This window comes from Macaca nemestrina, chromosome 11, assembly GCF_043159975.1.
Source record: "Macaca nemestrina isolate mMacNem1 chromosome 11, mMacNem.hap1, whole genome shotgun sequence".
Classification (NCBI taxonomy): Eukaryota; Metazoa; Chordata; class Mammalia; order Primates; family Cercopithecidae; genus Macaca; species Macaca nemestrina.
Window position 1 is genome coordinate 74,008,529 of NC_092135.1, and position 22,500 is coordinate 74,031,028.

The following is a 22,500-nucleotide window of genomic DNA, read 5'->3' on the forward strand; positions in this document are numbered from 1 at the left end:
TTAGTCTTCGCTCAACTTGATTTGGCTCTTCTGGCAGCCTCGTCTTTCGCCATCGAACATTGCGGGTGTTATCATAATACTCTGAAGGGGGGGAAAACGGGTCGGGGGGATGTAGGCGGTGCTGAAATGACCGGCTTTGAAGAACCTGCAGGCAAAGTTTCGTCCAATCGTCTGAGCCTGTCCTCTTATTCCCGGTTGTAACTAAATACTGTTGCGAGCGCAGCCGAAGCCCTTTGTTGGAGATGTGTGAGCGCAGTCTCTACAGAGCGGGCTATGTGGGCTCGCTTCTGAATTTGCAGTCGCCAGACTCTTTCTACTTCTCCAACCTGCGGCCGAATGGCGGCCAGTTGCCCGCGCTTCCCCCTATCTCCTACCCGCGCGGCGCGCTGCCCTGGGCCGCCACGCCGGCCTCCTGCGCCCCCGCGCAGCCTGCGGGCGCCACTGCCTTCGGCGGCTTCTCGCAGCCCTACCTAGCTGGCTCCGGGCCTCTCGGCCTGCAGCCCACAACAGCCAAGGACGGACCCGAAGAGCAGGCTAAGTTCTATGCGCCCGAAGCGGCCTCTGGGCCTGAGGAGCGCTGTCGTACCCGGCCTTCCTTCGCCCCCGAGTCTAGCCTGGCCCCTGCAGTGGCTGCTCTCAAAGCGGCCAAGTATGACTACGCGGGCGTGGGTCGTGCCACGCCGGGCTCCGCGACCCTGCTCCAGGGGGCTCCCTGCGCCCCTGGCTTCAAGGACGACACCAAGGGCTCGCTCAACTTGAACATGACAGTGCAGGCGGCGGGCGTTGCCTCCTGCCTGCGACCTTCACTGCCCGACGGTAAACGGTGCCCATGCTCCCCGGGCCGGTTTGGGCCGGGACGGGAGGTGGGGTTCCAGGGAGAGTGTAAGGGGAGGTGAACCGCCTGGGGGCGGGCAGTAGACAGAGAACGGGCTGGGCTGACGTGGGTTGGGGCTGTGTTGCAGGCCTGCCGTGGGGGGCGGCCCCGGGGAGGGCCCGCAAGAAGCGGAAACCCTACACGAAGCAGCAGATTGCGGAGTTGGAGAACGAATTCCTCGTCAACGAATTCATCAACCGGCAGAAACGCAAGGAATTGTCCAATAGGCTGAACCTCAGCGATCAGCAGGTCAAAATCTGGTTCCAGAACAGGCGTATGAAGAAGAAGCGCGTGGTGCTGAGGGAGCAGGCGCTGGCGCTCTATTAGCCGTGCGCGTGGCCAGGGCCCGGCTGGGTCTGCCCTTTTGGACAGAGGCCTTGTTTGGGGAGGGGAATCTGGGGCCAAGGCTAAGGCTTTTCCTTCGGTTCCTTCTCTTCTAGTCCCAGAAGCCACCAAGAGATTTAGAGACCAGGCCAGCTGGGCCTCCTTGCTTTCCTCAGTCCCTGAGAAGCCCGTGAGAAACGTGCGGCAGTACAGTGCAACTCTGGCTGGCCTTAAGGCTTCCACGTGGGGGCACTGAGGCCACCTCTCCTTGCTCCTGGCTGGGGCATTTTCACCCACCACTCATTCTTGCTCCCTGGTACCTGGATTTTTCTGTTTCCACCCAATTCGTTCTACCTTTCCCCCTCTCTCCAGCCCCTTCAGCCTATAGCAGTTGCCTAGTTAGGGCTCAGAGTGGAAGGCCTCCTGAGGGAATGGAAAGGACGGTGGGTACAATTAGGTCTCTGCAGCAGAAGCCCTTTGTGGCAAGGCCAGTATCTTCACTCTGGAGAAAGGAAAGGGCACCATCTACCCTCCACCCTCCTGTCTGTCCTGGCTGATTTGAGAGGACAAAAGCCACACTAGATCTTCGGACTTTGGGAGGAAAAGGGAGAGAAGAGGAGGGGCTGGGTATTGGGGTAAACTTGGAGATATCTCAAAATGAGAAATGTGAAATAGGCTGGCCCCTCCAGCTGGGTAGAATAGAGTGGAACCTTCATTTCCTGAGATTGGATGAGAGAGACTGGGGCTCCAGACAAAGTGCCATCTCCAGACAAGACTGGCAAATATTGCCCTACTCCCACCTTCTCATACATGCCTAGACCAGGCCCATGAACCCTGTAACTGGATACCCAGAGCCTACCTCTGGGGAAAGGAGCTGCTGGTCTGCTTGGAAGCTCTGTTGCACAGGGAGGAGGGAAAGATATCCAAGGGGAGGAGAAGGGAGTGAACAAGAGGAGGAGGGGTGCTACACTCCAGCTGTAAATATGGCTTTCCAGTTGAGGTGAGTAAAGGTGTCAGCGCATCTTTCTTTCTTGAATTACCTTAATGGACTCCCAAAAGGATAAGCAAAAGATCCTTCTCAAGAGTCAAGTGTTGGGGAAGGAAATCTCTTAGATTCTCCACCCAGCTAGCTGCTCTTGACAAAGCAAAGAGGACCAGAAGTTCCTCTCACCGTCTCCACCATCTGCCAACTCTACCAGAGGCCCAGCTACTGTGCCCCTTCTGAGGCATGTCTGGCCTGTCCCAGTGGAGACTTCAAGGCCCTGGACCCTGCCAGGCTTGCCTCAAGGAGGCAGGGGTTCCCAAATGCCAGGTGGAGTTGTTCTGGGTGTATTGGAGTGTCCCACCTTAATCTCAGTGAACAAAGCCTCCCTCTGGCCAGCTCATTCCACTATCCCTGCCTCTTTTCCCTCTCCTTCTGACATACAGCACTCCTCCTTCGCACCTCCTAGCATGATGCACAACAACCCAAGGATTCAGGATGCCTTCCCAAAGTCCAGTGATTTCTTTTCAGTGGAGGACCTGGCCCTAAACCTGGAGTGGGCACCTCACAGAGAGCCCTGAGCCTTAGCCCAACTGACTTCAGTTGATGTTTAGACTAATTTCATTTTCTAGGCTATCTAATAGTTATCATGCATGTTTTGTTTTGATTTTGTCAAAAACAGTAGCTTGTATATATCAGACACAATATATACAAATGTTTTGAGTGAAAATAAATATTCAGGTCTGAGCCAAGCTGTCAAGGGGCTGAAGTCAATTTTTCAAAATGTTTTGGATTACCCCTTAATGTTTTTCAGGCCACCAAATTCATTTTTCTTTTCTGACTGTTGTTTCACCGCGGGTGTTGACTGTTCGTTAAATGAGAAAATGGCTTCCGAGGCGGTCAGGAAATGGTGTGTAAAAGCCTCGAACCAAATATGTTTGGAATATCCAAAAGGGAAGGACCATGGCAAATGTGAGTGTGTCTCACACATTAAGGGGACTCTCAGCTTGTTGCAAGCTGGGACTTCTGCACTTAGCCTAAATTCTCAAATTTTAAAGCTTGCTGTTATTCAGGGTCTGTAAAGATTTGAGGTTCCTCAAATTTCAAAACAAAACGTCTGTCTCCACGGAGTTTTGGTCCGGCTTCTCTGGAACCGGCTAGGTCCTGCTAAATCCTTGATACCAGCAGGTTTACCAGGAGCCCAGCAGACTCCCTTGGGAAATGGGGCCTCAAAACTCCCTAGTCCATCTGAACCTCTAGCTCAGTCCAGGAAAGTCAGGGCCTGCTTGCTACTCATCTTCTTGCAAACACCAGCTCCTAGCTGGTGGAGGTATAAACTAGCTTCTAGCTAGAGGAAGAATTAGCAAAACTACTAAATCGCTAATACTAAATATCCAACATTTCAACTCCCCTTCCCAGAAGCAAATTTTTTATTGTTCTTTATAATTAAATTTTTAATTGTTCTTTAATTGTATATACACACACAACTATATATACATATATGTATATATATTCAATAGGAGAGAAAGAAGCAAGAGCTGCCAAGGCCCTGTGGCTCAAAAGGATTCCCCACCTGGCTGGACACATAGAGGCTATGGTACCCAGAGCAGGATCTCCAAGTCTGACTCTGCATTCAGAGGTTTGCCTGCTCAAAAACAACTGAACAAAGGCAGAAGCCGCACTGAGCTCTTCGAAGGCTGGGGAAAGGAGGAGGAAAGCATACGTACTCAGATCCAGGCCTTAAGACAGACAACACGGAGGCCGTTTCTTTCCAAAATATATCATTAAATCATCGTGTTCTTTTCCTTTAGCCTGGGATGAGTGGGGGGAGGGGATATTCATGGAGATCACTCCTCACAGAAAATTAAATTATTCTAAATATAAAAGCGTATCTCTTGGTTCAGCAGTTTTTTCCAAATCTATCCCGTTTGCTATTTGACACAAATACAAAGACTCTGGTGTCTCCTTCCGTAGCCTGGGTTCCCGCAGAGATTTGGAACCACTAAGAAATTTGTAAGAAAAAAAAATGCTGAAGAGAAAGGACGCTAAAATCTGAGTGCTCAACATTTCCTTCAGAAAGACAAATGCGTCCTCTGAAATGCTACAGTCCAAGCGGGCCTCTTGACTAAGAAAACGGTTTTAAAAAGAGAAAAAAACCAGCTTCGTCTGTCATTCAATCAGTTGCGAACTCAGAGGGCGGCGGGGGACGGGGGACGCTTTTAAGGCCTGGGGGTTCTCCCCCAGGGAGGCGGGCTGGGGAGGCTTCCGGGATGCCGGCGGGTGGAAGAGAAATCCGGAATCGTTGTAAATATTCATGTGGGGGGGATGCCCCTTTACCCGCCTCTCCCAGCTGCATTCCCCCCTCAGTGATAGTGGGGGAGGGCAAGGCGACTGCCCCACTGTCCTTAGACAAAGGTGATCTCCTCATATTTTTGTTCTCCCGTCGCTTGACTTAAGGAGTCCATTCCGAAGACTCTGCAGGGAAGGAACTGGCTCTGGGTGTTTTCCCTGCGTTTCTCTTCTTTCGTTTCTTAAAAGAGCATAAATAATTAAAGTTTGGCAGGGAGGAAAAGCTTTCTTGCAGAACTGTAGTGGCAATAAATGAAATGACTCAGAATCCCTTCCCCAGTCAGCTTTTACGAGAGCTGCCAGACAGTGTCTGTTCACGTTCTCCAGATACCAGGGGCGCCCTGACAAAGTTAAGGTCAAGTTAGTGTCTTATCTTGGGTGGCTCAAAATCACCGCATCGCGTCCCGTCGCTGTACGGAAAGCTCTTCCTCGCAGAGCTGCTGGCTGCGCCCCGAAGGCCTGGTGCGCTCCCTGCGTTTCGGGTGGGGCCGCGCAGACAAGGACAAGGCCACAGAGCCGGGGTCTTCACGGTAGGTTCTCGAGCGGGACGCGCGGGTCCGGAGGCTGCGGTTTTCCCTGGGTTTGGGGAATGGGGGCAGGAACTAGGAGGGAGTTGGGGCCAAAGAGCCAAGCGGGCTGGGACTGGAATGAAAGCGCTCTGGGTTGTGGAGTGGGTCGGGGGGCAAGGGTCCGCGCTAAGAAGCCGAAAGGGACCGGCCGCCCCCTTCCCCTGTGCACCGGCGCGCCACTGCAGTTGGCTCACCCTCCCCCGCCAAATCGCTGCTCCCGCCGGAGCTGCCGTCGCCATGTCGTTGAACTTGAGTGGTTCGTCCTCCCCATTTCCCTCTTTGGCGGTCAGCAGGCTCCACACTGGGGGCGCCGGGCTGCCTGCGCCCCACCCCGTGCTGCCAGCAGAGAGAAGGTGCGAGAATTTTTGAGAACCACCAGACACATAAAGACCTGGATTGAAGTCATCGCCGCTGCCCTGGGTCCTGAGCTACCGCAGGGCCAGTGTGCAGCGTCCGGGGAGCCATTTTAGGAGAGAGATCCAGGGGCGTCGACCACGAGTCCTAAAGGGAGAGGCTTGGGCCTGGGATGGAGATGGGGAAGCAGATACTTGTGCTGGGGGTCTGGGTTGAGAAGAATATCAGCTGGAATCTGGGCAGGGGTGCCAGTTGTGGGGAAGGAGCACACAAGATGAGCAGTTCTAGTTGGGGGAGGCTCGGTGCCCTCCAGTCGCCACAGACCTATTTGCGCAGTGTTGGGGGAGGGAAGCAGACATGGGAAGGGGCGGAGGAAGGAGAGAGGAAGGGAGAAAGGGAGGGAGGAGAAAAAGAGGAAGGGGGGGACATCAGCCAGAAAATAGATATTAGCTCAGACCACCCGCCTTTTCTCTGTCTGTCCGCACGGTGGGCAGAGCGCACAGCACCGGCACTGCAGCAGCCCGGGCCAGGGAGGGAACCAGCATCACAGCCAGCGCCGCCTGCCCTGGGTATAGGACTGAGGCCCAGGACCCAGCACTGGGATTGCCTGGGCGGAGGAATCTTGGGGAAAGGGGCAGCCTCATGCCCTCGGTTCTGGGATTTGGGTTTGGGAAGGGACGGTTTACCTTTGAAAAGCGTCTTCTCTCTCGGAGGTGGGAGCCCAGGCCTCGCCTGGACCCATGGGCTAGGAGAGGGTCGCGGCAGGCTGGGAGGAGAGTGAGGCCTCAGGGGAGTGCATGGGGTGCCCCGCGAAGAGTCTGCCTCAGAGCCAGGTGACACAGAGGGGCTTCAGTAGGAAGTCAGGCGCCGCTGAGAGCCCTCAGAGAGACAACCTATTTTGGGGGAGGGACTGAAGTGACCATGCCAGCCCAAGGGTGCCAGAAGAGCCTCGGGGAAACGCAACGTGGATGCGCAGGCCTTGGCGGGGCTTCGAAGCAGTGAAGGGTCTGGGTGTAAGGCGGACACCCAGGCCAGGCCTGAAAGCAGAGGGGTGAGGAGGACGAAGGTGCGAGTGTGAGGGGGTTGTCTCTTGTGGGGAGCCAGCGGGAAGCCAGGCACCCTGAGAGTAGGACTCCAGATCCTTTTGTTCACCAGACTCCCCAGATTCTAGGGAGGCCAGGGGCCACGGGCTGAGCTCGCTGCTGGCCTTAGTGCTAAAGGGGAAGGCAGAGAGGCAACAGGGAGAGAGAGAGAGACAGTGACACACAGCTTAGGGGAAAGGAGGGGAAAGGATGAGAGGGCAGAGAGAGACAGGAAAAAGGAGACGGGAAAGCAAGAGGAAGGAAGAAGGAAAGCGGAAAAGAAGGGGAAGGAGAGAAGTGAAGACATGAGAGAGAAGGGAGAAGACTGAAGAGAGACCAAGCAAGGAGAAAGAGAGACAACAGAGAGGGAAACCAGAGAAGAGGAAAGAGAGCCGGGTGGGCACGAAGGCCCCGGCCTAGGTGAGTGCCTAGGCGGTGAGTGGCCTGGGTTTTTCCGAGGTCAGCCCTCGCACCCCTGGGGGCAGAACCGGAAAGAGCCAAGTCACTCCGCGCTGAACGCGCTGGGCAGAGAAATATGTAAATCAGGGCTCCCTGCGCCCTAGAGAGTGGCGAAATTACGCCCGCCCGGTGAACAAGAAGCAACAAGCTCCCAGGCGGGTGAGCTGCAGAGGGTGGCAGAGTCGCGGGGGAGGGAGCGGCTGCAGTAAGGGGGGTGGGGTTCGGAACCTCACACCCTCACACCTAGTTTCTAGCTTCTAGGGAGCCTGGAGCCGGGGCTCCCCCCCCCTCCGCTCGCTGCTTCTCTCCCTTCCCCCTTCCTCCCCCTCTTCCCCCTCCTTCCTCCTCCCCACCGGCCTCGGTCCGCGTACTTAAAGCGGCGCGGGAGGGCGGACGCGGGCGGGCGGCCCGTTCGGGCGGTGGCAGATGCGCCCAGCGGTGGCAGCGGCCAGCGGCGCGCAGGTGACCGGCCTGAGGCGCAGCCTGGTCAGGGAGCGCCCTGGGAGAGCTGGCGGGAGAGGGCAGCCGATCCGCCCCCAGCGTCTCGGCGCCAGGAGCCGTCCCAGGGCGTGTTGGCGAGCGTTGATATAGATATAAGGACATTTCTCTTCATGGCGTCACGTGACATAATTACCACCAGAATCAATCAAGATGAATTGCACGTCAGCGCCCGGTGGGGATTTTTGCTTAGTTGATCCTGGCCCAAGCCTCTTGTGCAATCGATGGCTCAGGTTGGCTGCGCGGGGAGAGGCCAGGGGCTCGCTGGCGCGCACGCCGCTGAGCCATGAACGACTTTGACGAGTGCGGCCCGAGCGCAGCCAGCATGTACCTGCCGGGCTGCGCCTACTATGTGGCCCCGTCTGACTTCGCTAGCAAGCCGTCGTTCCTTTCCCAACCGTCGTCCTGCCAGATGACTTTCCCCTACTCTTCCAACCTGGCTCCGCACGTCCAGCCCGTGCGCGAAGTGGCCTTCCGCGACTACGGCCTGGAGCGCGCCAAGTGGCCGTACCGCGGCGGCGGTGGCGGCGGCAGCGCGGGGGGCGGCAGCAGCGGGGGCGGCCCCGGCGGGGGCGGCGGCGGCGCGGGAGGCTACGCTCCCTACTACGCGGCAGCCGCGGCGGCAGCCGCGGCGGCCGCGGCGGCCGAGGAGGCGGCCATGCAGCGCGAGCTGCTCCCGCCCGCGGGCCGCCGGCCGGACGTGCTCTTCAAGGCGCCTGAGCCGGTGTGCGCTGCGCCGGGGCCGCCGCACGGCCCCGCGGGCGCCGCCTCCAACTTCTACAGCGCGGTGGGCCGCAATGGCATCCTGCCACAGGGCTTCGACCAGTTCTACGAGGCGGCGCCCGGGCCCCCGTTCGCCGGGCCGCAGCCCCCGCCGCCTCCCGCGCCGCCACAGCCCGAGGGTGCAGCGGACAAGGGCGACCCCAAGACCGGGGCTGGTGGCAGCGGGGGCAGTCCCTGCGCCAAGGCGACCACTGGCTCAGAGCCCAAGGGGGCAGCGGAAGGCAGCGGTGGCGACGGCGAGGGTCCCCCGGTGGAGGCGGGGGCCGAGAAGAGCGGCGGCGCAGGTAGGCACCGGGTGCTGGGAGAGCGGTGGGCCCGGGGGCCGCGGGGGCGGGGGGGCGGCGGGGGCCTCCCTCTGCTTGCGCCGTTTTATGTGCTACTTTATAAGCATTCGAAGAGGTTTATACATCCTATAAGATTTCCCGGGCCGTTGTAAAGCGTGTTTATGGTAGGAAACCAATTTAGGTGGGCTTAAGGTAGACTTGGAGGAGGACATTAATCGCTGTAGAGAGCCTTTTCCCAGTTTTGGGCAAGGGGGTGCTAGAGACCATGGAGGGAGGGAGGGAGATTTCAAGCCAGTGTGAGTGCGTACACCCGAGCCTCCTGCTTTTAAGGGAGAGAGGCGGGGGGTGGGAAGGGGGGGAGTTTGATCCTTGCACTGGACTTTATCCAAGCCGCTAGCTGACGCGCGCCGCTGGAGTCAAGCAGATGCCCCGGCGGGCCCGCTCTTGTCTCTCTTCCCTCAGGTTCCACTTTAGAGCCTGCCTGGCCCTCTGCTTCCCCACCTCCGTGCCAGGCTCTGTGTGTGTGTGTGTGTGTGTGTGTGTGTGTGTGTGTGTGTGTGTCCGGGCGTGAACACATGTCCACGCCCGCACTCTCTCCTGTGCCCGCCCATATATCATCCCCCACGACGCAGGCAGGGCCTTTCAGCCGCAGCAGAGAACGTCCCCAACGGGGCCAGGGTCTGGCCCTAGCTCAGTGGCCCGGGCGGGCGGATGGGGACTGGCAGGCAGCGGCCTCTCTCACCCCTTGGTCTCTTTGCCTTGCAGTGGCCCCCCAGCGGTCCCGGAAAAAGCGCTGTCCCTATACCAAGTACCAGATCCGCGAACTGGAACGCGAGTTTTTCTTTAACGTGTACATAAACAAAGAGAAAAGACTTCAACTCTCTCGGATGCTCAACCTCACTGACCGGCAAGTCAAAATCTGGTTCCAGAATCGCAGGATGAAAGAAAAGAAACTGAACAGAGACCGTCTGCAGTATTTCACTGGAAACCCCTTATTTTGAGAGCTCCAGGAAGCGACCCCTCCCCAGCCCCACTCACCCACCCTCCTTCCCACCAGCCTGCCCTCCGCAGGCCCAATGTCCTTGGGTTTAATGACGTCTCTTCTCTGTGGAACTTCACGATTCCTTCCCACGGTCAACTCGGGACCTCCCAGCGACCACTGCAGCCTGCGGACGAGGCCGGAACTTGGCCGAGCGGATCCTAATAAGGGGAAAATGGTAAATGCAAACGTCCCTTTACAATTTTACCGCCAATGTGCTGTCGTTCCCCCTCCCCCTCTCCGAGTCCTCGTGGGGACGCGGCGGGGTCTGTAGGAAGTTAGGCCGGGTTGGGCGTGCTAGAAGGCGCTGGTGTTTTGCTCTGAGTTTTAAGAGATCCCTTCCTTCCTCTTCGGTGAATGCAGATTATTTAAACTTTGGGAAATGTACCTTTAGTCTGTCATATCAAGGCATGAGTCACTGTCTTTTTTTTTTTTTTTTTTTTGTGCGAATAAATGGTTTCTAGTAAAATGGAGGTTACAGCTTCAATACACTGTATGAATTCTCCTCTTCGAGGTTTAGTGCCTCATTAGGATATTTTAGTGGCCAGAACCCATGCAACTGAAAATCGAATGAAATACTTTTTAGTCCCACTAAAATAGTAGTCATTCCCTCCCACCACCTCTAGGTTACTGGTTTTAAAAATCACGTTAGTGATGAATTTCTGAATTGATGATGTGACCAAGAAATGCTGGCGCTGCCTTCTCCAGACAGTAAGGCTGGGGCAGCAGAAACCTAAGAAGCAAACTCCCACCCCTACCCCTAGTCTATGTACTTGGGATTTCTGAAAAGACAACAACCATTTTTAAAAACTGGTTAGAAAATCCAAATGATCTCTTACAAGCTAACAAGGAGCCACAGTCCCTTAAAAGAAGAAACCAAAATTAGAACCTTCCATTGAAGGGAGAAGTTTTCGAAAAGGAAGTCATCAGTAGGTGAAGAGGGCTTGCTGGTATCATCAGTGGACCTGAAGCAGGGAAGGTAAACCCTCCCCGCCCCCACTGAAATAGGGCCAGGAGCTGCAGACCCTCTCGTGGCATTTATCGCTTCAAGTTAAAGAATGTGGTGAGGGCTGTACTGCACTTTATGTTGCAGGGCCAGGCAGGCTGTTTACAAAACCTTGAACTGTCTAGACAACACCATAAAAGCCAAAGTTCTAAACAGCTTAATTGGGTTATATTATACACCTTCTGGTGGACCCAAAAGAGATTTCCGCAATGTGCAATAAACTGGAGGAGTGAGAAAAGCTTCTCTCTCTCTGAAAAGAGTGAAGTGAATCTTATGACTCTTAACCTCTCCTAAGCCCAAAGACAAAATATAAATCTGTAAATGCACAGTATCCTATGCATCTTCCAAGGGGTCATGCATTTCAAAATGCAATTTTAAAAATTGCTAAGCCTTATTTGGGAAGGAAAAAATAAGTGCATAAATGTATGCCTTTGAACTTCCAAAATGTCAAGGTCATCACCTTTAACCTTTCTGAATAATTAGGCGCCTTAAGGTTCTTCTTGATTTTCAGCTGCCACCCACTCTCACACATACATGCTCACACATAGCCAGAGCCACACACACACTTATGACCACACAAAATCATACCAGGAGCTCACCATAAATCTAAGAAAATTCCTAATTTCAGGATCAATAACCTTAATTTCCCTGCAAACGTTTGTGTAATGCAATAGCAGTCAACTTCTTTTTTAAAATACTGATTAGATTAAAATGCCTGCTAGCTGCTTTCACTACAGCTAGGAAAGGCTGAGAATTTTGGCGGGGGGTCTTAAATAGTGATCCCCTTTGCTTTAATGAAGAACTGCAGTTTTAAAATCAAGCATTTGAAAGAGGGAGTTCTGTGCACCCTACACCTTCATTAAATTTGAAAGCAACTTGCCACCCTGTGAAATAAATTATTGCACTTTCTATAATAAGGAACAAAAGGAAATATAATTATATTGCTTTTAAAAGCATCCTTTGGTGAAAGATGCAATGGAAACAAAGCCTACAATCGAAAAATTTCGTTAAGAAGGGGATTCCTTTGTTTGGGATTCTAGATATCGGTTAAAATGTCAGTGCCACAATAGTATGATCGTTACATGAGCTTAAAACTGTTTTTTTGTTTCTTTCTGTTTCCATCTATTTTTTAAAAACTTCATCTAAACACAGCAAGCTTGTGTGCCCACCACCCAAGGCAAGCCGAACCCGAGATACCATTTCCCGTTTGCAGGGGCCTGGAGATCCACACGAGGGCGCGCTCACGTTCCAGAAACCGCGTTTGACCAAGAGGCCGCGGTACCTTATCTGTCCAATACTGGATTCTCATAGGCGACCTCAACCCCTTACAAACAGGCGGCAGCTAAGGTGTTTGCTAGTTTATTTGTTCTAAGCAGCCATGAGGTGTGAGAAGCTGTATAGAGACAGAAAACGGAGCAACTAGATTCAAGAAACAGATAACCTAATCTTTGTCTTTTTAAAGATAAAGCTATTGCAAAAGAATAGCTTGGTATAACTTGATGGTGTGGAGGAGAGTTTTCAAAGATAAATGTATGCATTTTGAAATACACCATAGCCACTGCTAGTTAATTAAATTAGGGAAAATCAATTTTCTTGGTTTCAGTGTGGTGAGCCTTGTCTAGGGTTGGACACCCCCCACTTACATCCCCCTACCCCCCCCCCGCAAAAACAAAAATACAAAAAACAAACAAACAAAAAAAAACTAAAAAAACCTTCGTCGGTTTTGCTCCCTCTCAGACCGCCTGGAATGATTAAAAGGCTTTTGTTTATAACAGATCAGGGCGCGGCCAACTTAACCAAATGTCTCTCAGAAAAAAATAAGACGAATGGGGGACTGGGAGAATCGTTCTGGTTTAGGGAGCCCGGGGCCGTGCCTGGCGTGCGCGGCTACCAGTGGCGACCGGGTGGCGCCGGCAGGACTGTGAGTTGGTGTGCCCAGGCCAAGCTGGGCTGATGCGGCCACGGGAGGCAGCAGGCACTGGGGGAAACGTTTATACTTCAAGGCGTTGTGGAACGGGGAATGTATTTGAAGCAAACGGGCTTTGCGTTTGACAGAACACGCCACCCTTCCAAACTGCACGCCGGTCTTGAGCAGAGTTGAATTTTGACTCTCAAAAGCAGTGCATTCGTTGTGTGCCCTCCCTCCTCCAGCAAAGCCCCTGACCTTGGAGAGGGCCTGTGTCCCCGTCCGGAGTTCACAAGAGAGGAGACAGGGCTGCCGGACATTGGCCTCTCTAAGGGAGGATGACTGCCCCCTTTCCCTCTCCGAAGTTCATTGTGAAGAGCCTGCAACCCCCAGAATTAGCGCCAGCCTTGTTGACCCTCCAAGCCCTGGACCAAAGGCCCTAGGGCCTGCCGCTCGCCCGTCTCCCGGAGCTGGCCTCAGCTTTGGTGGGGAGGCTGGGGCGCCAGTGAGCCCCCTGGCGAGGCTCCAACGAGTGGTGTGGGTGTTCCCCGCGGGCAACCTTGGCTCCACTAGTCTGACCGCCGGTCCAGCTTGCCCATAGTGAGGCAACCTTTCCCGAGGCTGAACGGGGTCCTCGGTCTACGTGGAGTGAGAACTGCCCTCCCTAAATGTCGTTGTGTTCCTCCCAAGGCGGCCCCAGCGGCTGCACATCTGGCTGTGCGGGGGCCCCTTGTACTTGGCTGGCAGCCGCCTGCGAAACACCGCTTCTCAGCGGTCTGCAGTTCCTTTCCTCCCTGCGCCCAAGATGGGCCTGACAAGGGCCGGGAATCAGACCAGGACCTCTGGGGGCTGAAGATCTCTCCCCACCCCCATCTTTCAGGGTGTGTGGGGCTTGCGGAGAGTGGCCTTGGATCCTGAGGCGCCAAGGTCTCAGACTCTGAAGTGGAAGGGAAATGCGCGAAGTAGGAGTCCTTTGTGTCTGTGAAGAAAGAGGCTCTCCGGCCGCCGGCCCTTGTTGCACGTCTCGATAGACCCCTTATTGCATTGGTGGTAGACTCCTCATTTGCCCACTAGATTTCCTTTCACCTTGGCTTGGAGGTGCACAGTGCAACCCGGAGCAGAGCCCTGGGAAGACAGCTTTTCATTGACTCCATCCGCTCTGTCCCCAAAGAGTGACACAGCCCAGAGGTGGCTCGGGACCCTAATCCGGGGTGACCCTAAGAGCCCACAGGTCCACTCAGGCCCAGGGCTTCAACTTTTCTTCCAGGAGACAAGAGTGCAGATGCAAGTCACTTTTTGATTACAAATGCTAATTTCTTGCTCAAGTTATTCTTTTAATTTTTCCCTGGAAAGAACTGTGGCAGGAAGACGGGCGTCTTGGTACAAATATGGGTATTCATCTCCTTTATGGTGCAATATTGATTTATTATTAATGGTAACTGCTCCAACTGATCTAAAGATGATCAAAACCATCAGCTACATTAAATACTCATAAGCAAAATAAAGGCTGGCCTTTAGAGCACTGCCTTTTTATTCCATTTGTCTCATCTCAGCCTTAGAGTCTTAGGCACACTTTCCATCCTTTGGGGCTCAGATCATTCTTTTGTATTATTTCTATCTTGCTCGATTTTTAAATGATAAAATATCTCAAAATATTGGCAGTCTCTAGTCTCAAGGAGAGGGTCTGAAGGCAGAAATTTTAAAGATAAAATAGAATTTTTTTAGAACAGATTCAGAACTACATCTGATATACACATTTTTGTCTGTGAGTAAAAACCTATGTAACTCTAATATGGGAGTGACTTAGAGCTCAAAGTCACTGAAAGCTGAAATGGAAAGGTCCCCAAATTCTGAAGACACATCCTGCCTATTCACTGCAGACCTACCCGCCCGCAAGGAATTGGTTGTTTTTAGCCTGTATGTTTTCTTCATGTATAAATAAAGATTATGAAAGGGCATTTGATGGGCATAAAATTCCCGATTAGATTAAGCAGTCTTGGCTTGCTTAGGGTAGGGAAAATTGGGCAAACGAATTCCCAGCAGCTCTCTTGGCCGAGAGGCAAAAGGGAGACACTCGATACTGCTGGAGCGCCAAGCTGGTGTCAGGACGCCTGCGGCAAGCGAGTGCAGCGGGCACTTTATCCAGCCTTGGGCACGCTTAGCCCTGGCTCGGAACAAGATCTCTACTATGTGAGAAAGCAAATTTCAGGGCGCTGATCAGTGGTTGTTAGCTTTGAACAGTACCTTAGCAACCTAGAGTCAAAAGTTACGGTTTTTTTTTTTCCCCCTGCGTCCTCAACCCCCACCCCCAAGCTCAAAAACAGCCACCCCTGTGGAAAGGTAATGTTTAAACCACAGGCTATGCTGGGATGCCGCAGCCAAAGCAGTTAGAGGCGCCAGGCTTTTAACCTGACAATGATGTTGTATTTGAACAGCTGCATAAAGGTTTAAAAGGTCTGTCTCATTGCCACCGCGGAGTTTTTTAAAAGAGGTTATTGTTTGGGCGAGAACACTGAGAGGGAACAAGCGAAACGGTCCCAAGGCCGAAAATAATGTTCAACGCTTGTTTCCACCAGGCCAGGGGAGATTCCTTTTTGGGAAGAGGGACAAAGGGTTTGTTGGGAAAGGGTTTTGTAAAGGAGCGGGCGGGCTACTAAGTCCCCCAGAATGCTGAGGCGCTTTAATGAACATCAGGCCCCAAAGAAACGTTCTGTTGAGGTGGAAACCCAATTTACCCACAAGTTCAGTCTCTGGGCCTGAAATCCAAGGCCAGCCCATGCCCCAGCGAGTGTGGGGAAAAGAGAACACAGATGCCCTCCCAGACTGAGAACTGGTTCACGGTCAGAGTTTCTGGGGCTGCTTTAGTTTCTCGGCTGGCAGGAAGGGAACCTGGCAGGCTGAAGGACGGCTGCAAGCCCTGGCCAGCCCCTCACTCAGGGCAAGTCTTTGGAAATCAAGGTTAAAGCTCCCCGCTGCTGCCCCGAGGCCCGGGCTTCCGCAGGGCGGCTCACCCGCCTGCAACCAGAGAGGCAGGGAGGAAGTTGTTGAAGTTTCTCATAAAAAGCTGAGTTTCCATGGTGGTAGTGGTGGTAGTGGTGGTTCTTTAATGAGCTGGACCACAATATCAGACCATATCCTCTTTATAGAACTTTCCCTCACCAAAGGAAACAGAGAACTAAGATTCCCACCGCCTTCCCCTCCCTTACCCAAGTAAAGCCTTGTCAAATAATTTTAGGAATTGTCCAAAACTGTAAAACTCAACTTCTGACAAAAGTACAACTTTTAATATTTGACAATTTGTGTTAAAACAAAAATTGACCTTCTTGGTTAGCAGCGAAGGGAAAAAAATCAATAGTATAATTTTCAATAATTCATAAAGTGAACGCCATTATGCTAAATTTAACTATTAATCTTATCCTTTACAAAGTCTCGATTGATTTGTTAATAAAGTATCTTCCCGTGTGTGGCAACAGCGGGCATAACTCTTTAAAAACCTTCAGAAGCAAGAAAATTACCAAGTAGCCCAAGAATGTAGATGAGAATTTTATTGATCGCCCTGATTCTTCTTAATATGTATTAATAAATTCCACAACCTTTTGTACCTTGCACTTGTCAGAAACCAATGCTTTTACAAAATCCATAAAAGGAAAACATTTTTCTTTGCAGAAGAACCAAATGACACTTTTGCATTTCCCTCTGTCCTCCTTGGCCCAGTCAATTTTCTAAAACTTCTGGATTCTGAGGGTCAGACTTTCTCCTATTCTTAAATTTTTTTCCCTTTCCTCCTTCCTTTCTGCCCTCCATTATCAGGGTGTGGGGAGAGAAACCTCGATTTAGTTCTCCTGCCCGGAGCCCGAGGGACGCTTTCGCGGATAGTGAACTGTTAGCAAAGAATTGTCTCTGGGCTGAAAGCTCCCAGATGTCCAGACCCGCAGAGGTCAGGGTGTGGTTCCTCTGAGAGCCGAAGGCTCGTGTAGCCCGCTGGGGCGCATAGGGACCGGGAGCCAGGCTGGAGGACCGAGGGGGAGGACAACGCCAGGACCCGACCCATCCATGGGGATCTGGGCCCGGCCAGCTGCTTGGCCTCCCGGCCCTCTCGGCCCTTTTTTGCCTCCAGCCTCCGAGAGACACCTTGGCCGCTTCTTTGCCCCGAGGGGTCTTTCCTTTGGACCCCTGAGGTGGGATGTCTCAGGACCCGCGGGATCCGACTCACCTTCCCCGCTGGGCTGCCCGGAACTAAATTAACCAGCCTGCGCCCCCACCCGCTTGTCCTGGACCCGGCCCTCTTAAGCGCGTTCTGCCTGGGTGTGTGTGGGGGGATGCTTCTGTGCGCTGGCGCCAGGGCACTCTGGCTTCCCTCCCCGTCCGTGTGTGTCCACTTGGAGGCCCCTAGAGCTGAGCCTTTCCTTCCGCCAGTTGGGTCCAGTGGCCGAAGCGGGGGACGCAAGTGGGGCGGGCTGGCCTGGCGTGCCCTGGAGAGGCGGACTGGAGGGCGGCGGAGAGCGCTGGGCCGGTTGTCTCCAGCGCGCACTATCGCGGGCGCGTAGTAGATGTCGCTGTTGTCCGTGCTTACGCAGCTGGCCAGCCAGGCTCTGGAGCACGTGACCTGAGAGGAGGCTGCGGCTCAAGGCCATTTTCAAATCTCATTGGCTTGGTTGTCATGTGGTCGGCAGAGGCATCCACAATTACACGGGGAATGTTTTCCTAGAGATGTCAGCCTACAAAGGACACAATCTCTCTTCTTCAAATTCTTCCCCAAAATGTCCTTTCCCAACAGCTCTCCTGCTGCTAATACTTTTTTAGTAGATTCCTTGATCAGTGCCTGCAGGAGTGACAGTTTTTATTCGAGCAGCGCCAGCATGTACATGCCACCACCTAGCGCAGACATGGGGACCTATGGAATGCAAACCTGTGGACTGCTCCCGTCTCTGGCCAAAAGAGAAGTGAACCACCAAAATATGGGTATGAATGTGCATCCTTATATACCTCAAGTAGACAGTTGGACAGATCCGAACAGATCTTGTCGAATAGAGCAACCTGTTACACAGCAAGTCCCCACTTGCTCCTTCACCACCAACATTAAGGAAGAATCCAATTGCTGCATGTATTCTGATAAGCGCAACAAACTCATTTCGGCAGAGGTCCCTTCGTACCAGAGGCTGGTCCCTGAGTCTTGTCCCGTTGAGAACCCTGAGGTTCCCGTCCCTGGATATTTTAGACTGAGTCAGACCTACGCCACCGGGAAAACCCAAGAGTACAATAACAGCCCCGAAGGCAGCTCCACTGTCATGCTCCAGCTCAACCCTCGTGGCGCGGCCAAGCCACAGCTCTCCGCTGCCCAGCTGCAGATGGAAAAGAAGATGAACGAGCCCGCGAGCGGCCAGGAGCCCACCAAAGTCTCCCAGGTGGAGAGCCCCGAGGCCAAAGGCGGCCTTCCCGAAGAGAGGAGCTGCCTGGCTGAGGTCTCCGTGTCCAGTCCCGAAGTGCAGGAGAAGGAAAGCAAAGGTCGGTATGAGCAGAGTTGCCACCCCAGCGGGGCGCGCAGCCCGGGAACCCGGCAGAGAGGGAGTGCCGGGGTGCCCAGCGCCGAGCCGGCGCCCGACTTGGCAGGTGCTGCTCCGCCTGGCTTTTAGAGGGCTGATCTCAGCCCTGAGAGAGTCCCCGCTTCTCCCCTGCTGCCCTGGCCCTCCCCGCCAGTCCTGGCCCCACACTGATGGCGCCCGGGCAGAGGAAAAGCTTGCGGGTTTTATTTTTCCTGAGCTAGACCTGAAACACAACAAAAGAGCGCAAAGGAGACCTGCGGCTCGTAAACACGACCCCAGAGCCTCCTTTCTCCTGCTCAGAGTTGCAGTTCCAGTTTTGCCTTGAGCCCAGTGATCATGTTAAGGTGACCCAGGGCACCGTGTTCGTGTTCACGTGTATGCACCCCGCATCCTGCGAGCTTGGGGATGGTGAGGGGAAAGAGATGGCTGGTCTGGTTGGTGCTTGAGTTGGGAAACAGGGCTTACTGCCTTTGCTGGGCTAGTTAACCTTGGCTTTGTTTAGGAAAAGTGCTGCAGGCTTTGCAATCCGTCGGCAAAGAGGGCAAAGGCGGAGGGGGAGAGTGGAACCCGCATTGCCCACCCTGCAAGGCCAGCCTTAGTGCTGGGCTAAGGAAAAGAGCCAGGGATCTGGCTTTTTGCGAAGGAACCCCGCTCCTCTCCCCCAGTGCTTAGAGGTGGGCCACGGTAGGGGGCTCCATTTCTGGGGGAATGCTTTTGTGTGGGGGCAAAAAGACATGAAAATTAAGGAAATTCTGGGGAATGCAACAATACCCAGGCAAGGTGGGAAAGGTGCTCTAGCTTCCCCATTTATCTTTTGAAAGAGAATGAGCACCTATAAGCCTGACTGTGGGGCTCCCTGACTGCCTAGGAGAGGTGGGGAAGAAGCGGCAGATTTGGGGACTTGAGGCAGCAGTGGGGTTGGTAGGCTTGTCCAGGTTGTGGCTTATTCCCCTCGGTCCCTGTTACGAGCTGAACCCTTAGAATGTTGCTGGGGTGATCTGGAAAGTTTACTATTGTACTAATGTTTTGTACAAGTCAGAAAGTTGAAAGAGAGAGAGAGAGAACCCAAATGCAGACTGTCCTGCCATCATGTCATTTACATAATGAGGCATCAGTGTAAGATTCCCTTCCAGGGCCCACTTCATGTGAGTAATGTTTAATACTAGCATTTTCCAAAGCGGCCTGGCTGCCAGCAGGGTCATGGCCAAGGGTACATTTGAACAGACTGAAGAAAAAAACCAAAACCAAAAAAAAAACAAAAACTCTTGATTTTTTTTTCTTCTTCTCCCTTTAATTTTGTTAGAGGAAATCAAGTCTGATACACCAACCAGCAATTGGCTTACTGCAAAGAGTGGCAGAAAGAAGAGGTGCCCTTACACTAAGCACCAAACGCTGGAATTAGAAAAAGAGTTCTTGTTCAATATGTACCTCACCCGCGAGCGCCGCCTAGAGATCAGTAAGAGCGTTAACCTCACCGACAGGCAGGTCAAGATTTGGTTTCAAAACCGCCGAATGAAACTCAAGAAGATGAGCCGAGAGAATCGGATCCGAGAACTGACCGCCAACCTCACGTTTTCTTAGGTCTGAGGCCGGTCAGAGACCAGGATTGGAGAGGGGGCACCGCGTTCCAGGGCCCAGTGCTGGAGGACTGGGAAAGCGGAAACAAAACCTTCACCGCTCTTTGTTTTTTGTTTTGTTGTATTTCGTTTTCCTGCTAGAATGTGACTTTGGGGTCATTATGTTCGTGCTGCAAGTGATCTGTAATCCCTATGAGTATATATATATATATATATACATATATATATTAAAAAACTTAGCACGTGTAATTTATTATTTTTTCATCGTAATGCAGGGTAACTATTATTGCGCATTTTCATTTGGGTCTTAACTTATTGGAACTGTAGAGCATCCATCCATCCATCCAGCAATGTGACTTTTTCATGTCTTTCCTAACACAAAAAGTCTATGTGTGTGGTTAGTCCACGAACTCATGGCATTTTGAATACATCCAGTACTTTAAAAATGACATATATATTTAAAAAAAAAAAAAGATTAAGAAAACCCACAAGCTTGGAGGGAGGGGGACTTAAAAAGCACATCACAATGTATCTTTTCACAAATGAATTTAGCAATTGTCCTTGGTGAGATGGGATATTGATGATTTATGCCTTGTAGCCTTTCCCTTGTGGTGCATCTGTGGTTTGGTAGAAGTACAACAGCAACCTGTCCTTTCTGTGCATGTTCTGGTCGCATGTATAATGCAATAAACTCTGGAAACGAGCTCGCTCCCTCTGCTTTCTCAAATGGAAATATGTTATGGTGGAAAATAAAGCCTATGGTGAGATTATCTTCTGGTTACACTCCCTTTTGGGGGCATTTGGGCAAGGGAGTGATAGACTAGTAGGGAAAGGGAGATGGGGGAGAAAAGCTGGAGGAGGCCTAGGGTATTGGATTTTGGCAGTGGTTGGGGGAGAGGAATGATAAGCTAGCCTGAGAGTGAAGTTTTCATAACTGGGAGGAAGGGGAGTCTCCTCTTTCCTTTCCTAGTCCCCAGTGACAGTAATATAATTGCACTCTCAATGGGTGTGAGCTTTCCTCTGGCCTGAACCTGGTAAGTAAGCCTATACCCCAAGCCACTTTCTCCTTAAAGCTTCCCATTTGTGTGTTTTTCTCCTCTTTGGTTTTGGTTGTGTTGTTTTTAATGCTTTCAGTGGCATCTTGGTGATTTCTGGCTGGCGAGCAATCATCAGGGGCTAGGTTGAAGCTAGTCTTGCCCACCTGGAAGTTGCCGGCCTTCATTACAGGAGCAAGGACAAGCAGCAGTGTAGCACTGCAGCGGATCCAATTCTGTCCCCTTTCCCTCAGCCCTACCCCCATCCCAAGCGCAAGACAGCCAGACCCCAGAGAAGCCGAGGATGGGTGAGTTTTCCCATCCGACTTTGCCTTGATCTCCTTGTGGACGGGTTTTATGCTCAGTCATTACCTTTTAGTGGCCCACATTAAAATTTTTTTAAAGGAAGAAATGAAAAGATTTCCCCCAGTCTTTCCTCTATTTAATTACAAAATGCTGGTGGCATCTGGGATGCAAGAAAATGCAGAAAGCGTGACTGAAAATTTTGCAAATGAACATAACTTCCTATGAAGTCTAATGTCCCATTCACTGCCATGGCCCGGGAGACTCCCACCAGCTTCCACCGGCTTCTACAGGATCCCACTAGAGAGCCCAGACTTATCTAGTCCTGTCGGGGAAAAGGGAGAAGAGGCCTTGCACGGGAAAGCTAACAGAAAATTCGTTACCCCAGGTCCTGCCTGCAGTTTCAAACAGCTTCCAGCAGTTTCACAAAACATATCCTTTCCATTTCTTCCTTTTAAATGTTTCCCTAAGAACGATCCATTTAGGTGCTGTAAGTCCTCATCCAGGGAGTCTTCGGGACACTAGCATTCAGAATTTTAAACTTCCTCCTCCAAACCAGGAACATTCCAAGACAGAATTCTTTTAGGGGGTCATTTCCTGGGGGTGGGGGAGAGGGCTTGGAATGAATGCTAGATTGAAAACGTTGTAATAGATTTGCCCCAGACTTAACACCGGTTGGGCAGGAGGAGGGTAATTTTTATTTAGCCGTTTCTCCGATCATGTGGGGAGCGCCATTAGTTGTTGATAGTGGGCCATGTCTCTGAGGAAAGCCTGAGCTACAAGGCAAAGGCATCCCCTCTGGAACAAAATCAGAAAGCTATTGGCAAAGGTAATCAATCAGGCCATAAGTAGCCATTTACCCTCTTCCTTTTCGGGGCTGGAGGTGGGCCGGGAGCCCTCCAAGGGTGAGCTGGGCAACTTGTAGAGCGAGGAATATGCCCACCGCCGCCAGCGCCCTGGCCGCTTTTGTCTCGGCTCCCAGCCGGGCTTCCGAGGCTTTGTACCATGGATTTGGGAGTGACAATGGGCATTTCCCTCAGATTCAAGGCTGCTCAACCTCACCTCTGTAAGGGGGAAAAAAAAAATCAGAAGGGAGTGGCCCAAGGACTTAGCCATTCGGCCGAAATTTTTAGACATTTTGGGAGTCTACTCCGAGGCCTCTAAGTGCGAACCACGCGAAGCGGCCCTGCCCGGGGAGACTCACTGAGGCAGGGCTGGGGCGGCGAGCGGGAGCAAGCTGCTCTAGCATTTGGGTTCTGCCCTGTGGCGTGTTCTCTTCCAGGGCCTTTCCAGCAGCACCGGAGAAGATGAGGCACCCTGGCCGCCACTGTCTGTGCTGCGCCAACTCTCCCGGCCGCCCGCCCTTCCGAGGGCAGGCAGAAGCCCCTCTGTGTCCTCCGCCGCTGCGCCGGGCCACCCTGGCTCGGCCCTCGGGCCGCGGCGTGTGTCCAGCCTCACGTCGGGGTGTGTGTGGCCGCGCGGGCGTGTGTGAGTGTGGCAGGGGGAGGGGGGCCCTCCGAGCTGCTCCATCCGT

The 22,500-nt window shown here is 52.9% G+C and overlaps 3 protein-coding genes across 3 annotated transcripts; all 3 read left to right on the top strand.

Annotated features, from left to right (window-relative positions):
• The first annotated feature begins 219 nt into the window (after nucleotides 1-219).
• On the top strand, nucleotides 220-2,932 carry LOC105483190 (homeobox D12). The gene is made up of 2 exons (XM_011743892.3): nucleotides 220-816; nucleotides 963-2,932. The coding sequence occupies exons 1-2, from the start codon at nucleotides 243-245 to the stop codon at nucleotides 1,199-1,201; spliced, it is 813 nt and encodes a 270-aa protein (XP_011742194.1). The 5' UTR covers nucleotides 220-242; the 3' UTR covers nucleotides 1,202-2,932.
• Nucleotides 2,933-7,522: 4,590 nt separating this feature from the next.
• Nucleotides 7,523-9,562, top strand: LOC105483187 (homeobox D11). Its single transcript, XM_011743886.3, has 2 exons — nucleotides 7,523-8,558; nucleotides 9,324-9,562. The coding sequence occupies exons 1-2, from the start codon at nucleotides 7,778-7,780 to the stop codon at nucleotides 9,557-9,559; spliced, it is 1,017 nt and encodes a 338-aa protein (XP_011742188.2). The 5' UTR covers nucleotides 7,523-7,777; the 3' UTR covers nucleotides 9,560-9,562.
• Nucleotides 9,563-17,082: 7,520 nt separating this feature from the next.
• Nucleotides 17,083-20,332, top strand: LOC105483188 (homeobox D10). The gene is made up of 2 exons (XM_011743888.2): nucleotides 17,083-18,014; nucleotides 19,356-20,332. The coding sequence occupies exons 1-2, from the start codon at nucleotides 17,270-17,272 to the stop codon at nucleotides 19,631-19,633; spliced, it is 1,023 nt and encodes a 340-aa protein (XP_011742190.1). The 5' UTR covers nucleotides 17,083-17,269; the 3' UTR covers nucleotides 19,634-20,332.
• Nucleotides 20,333-22,500: the final 2,168 nt, after the last annotated feature.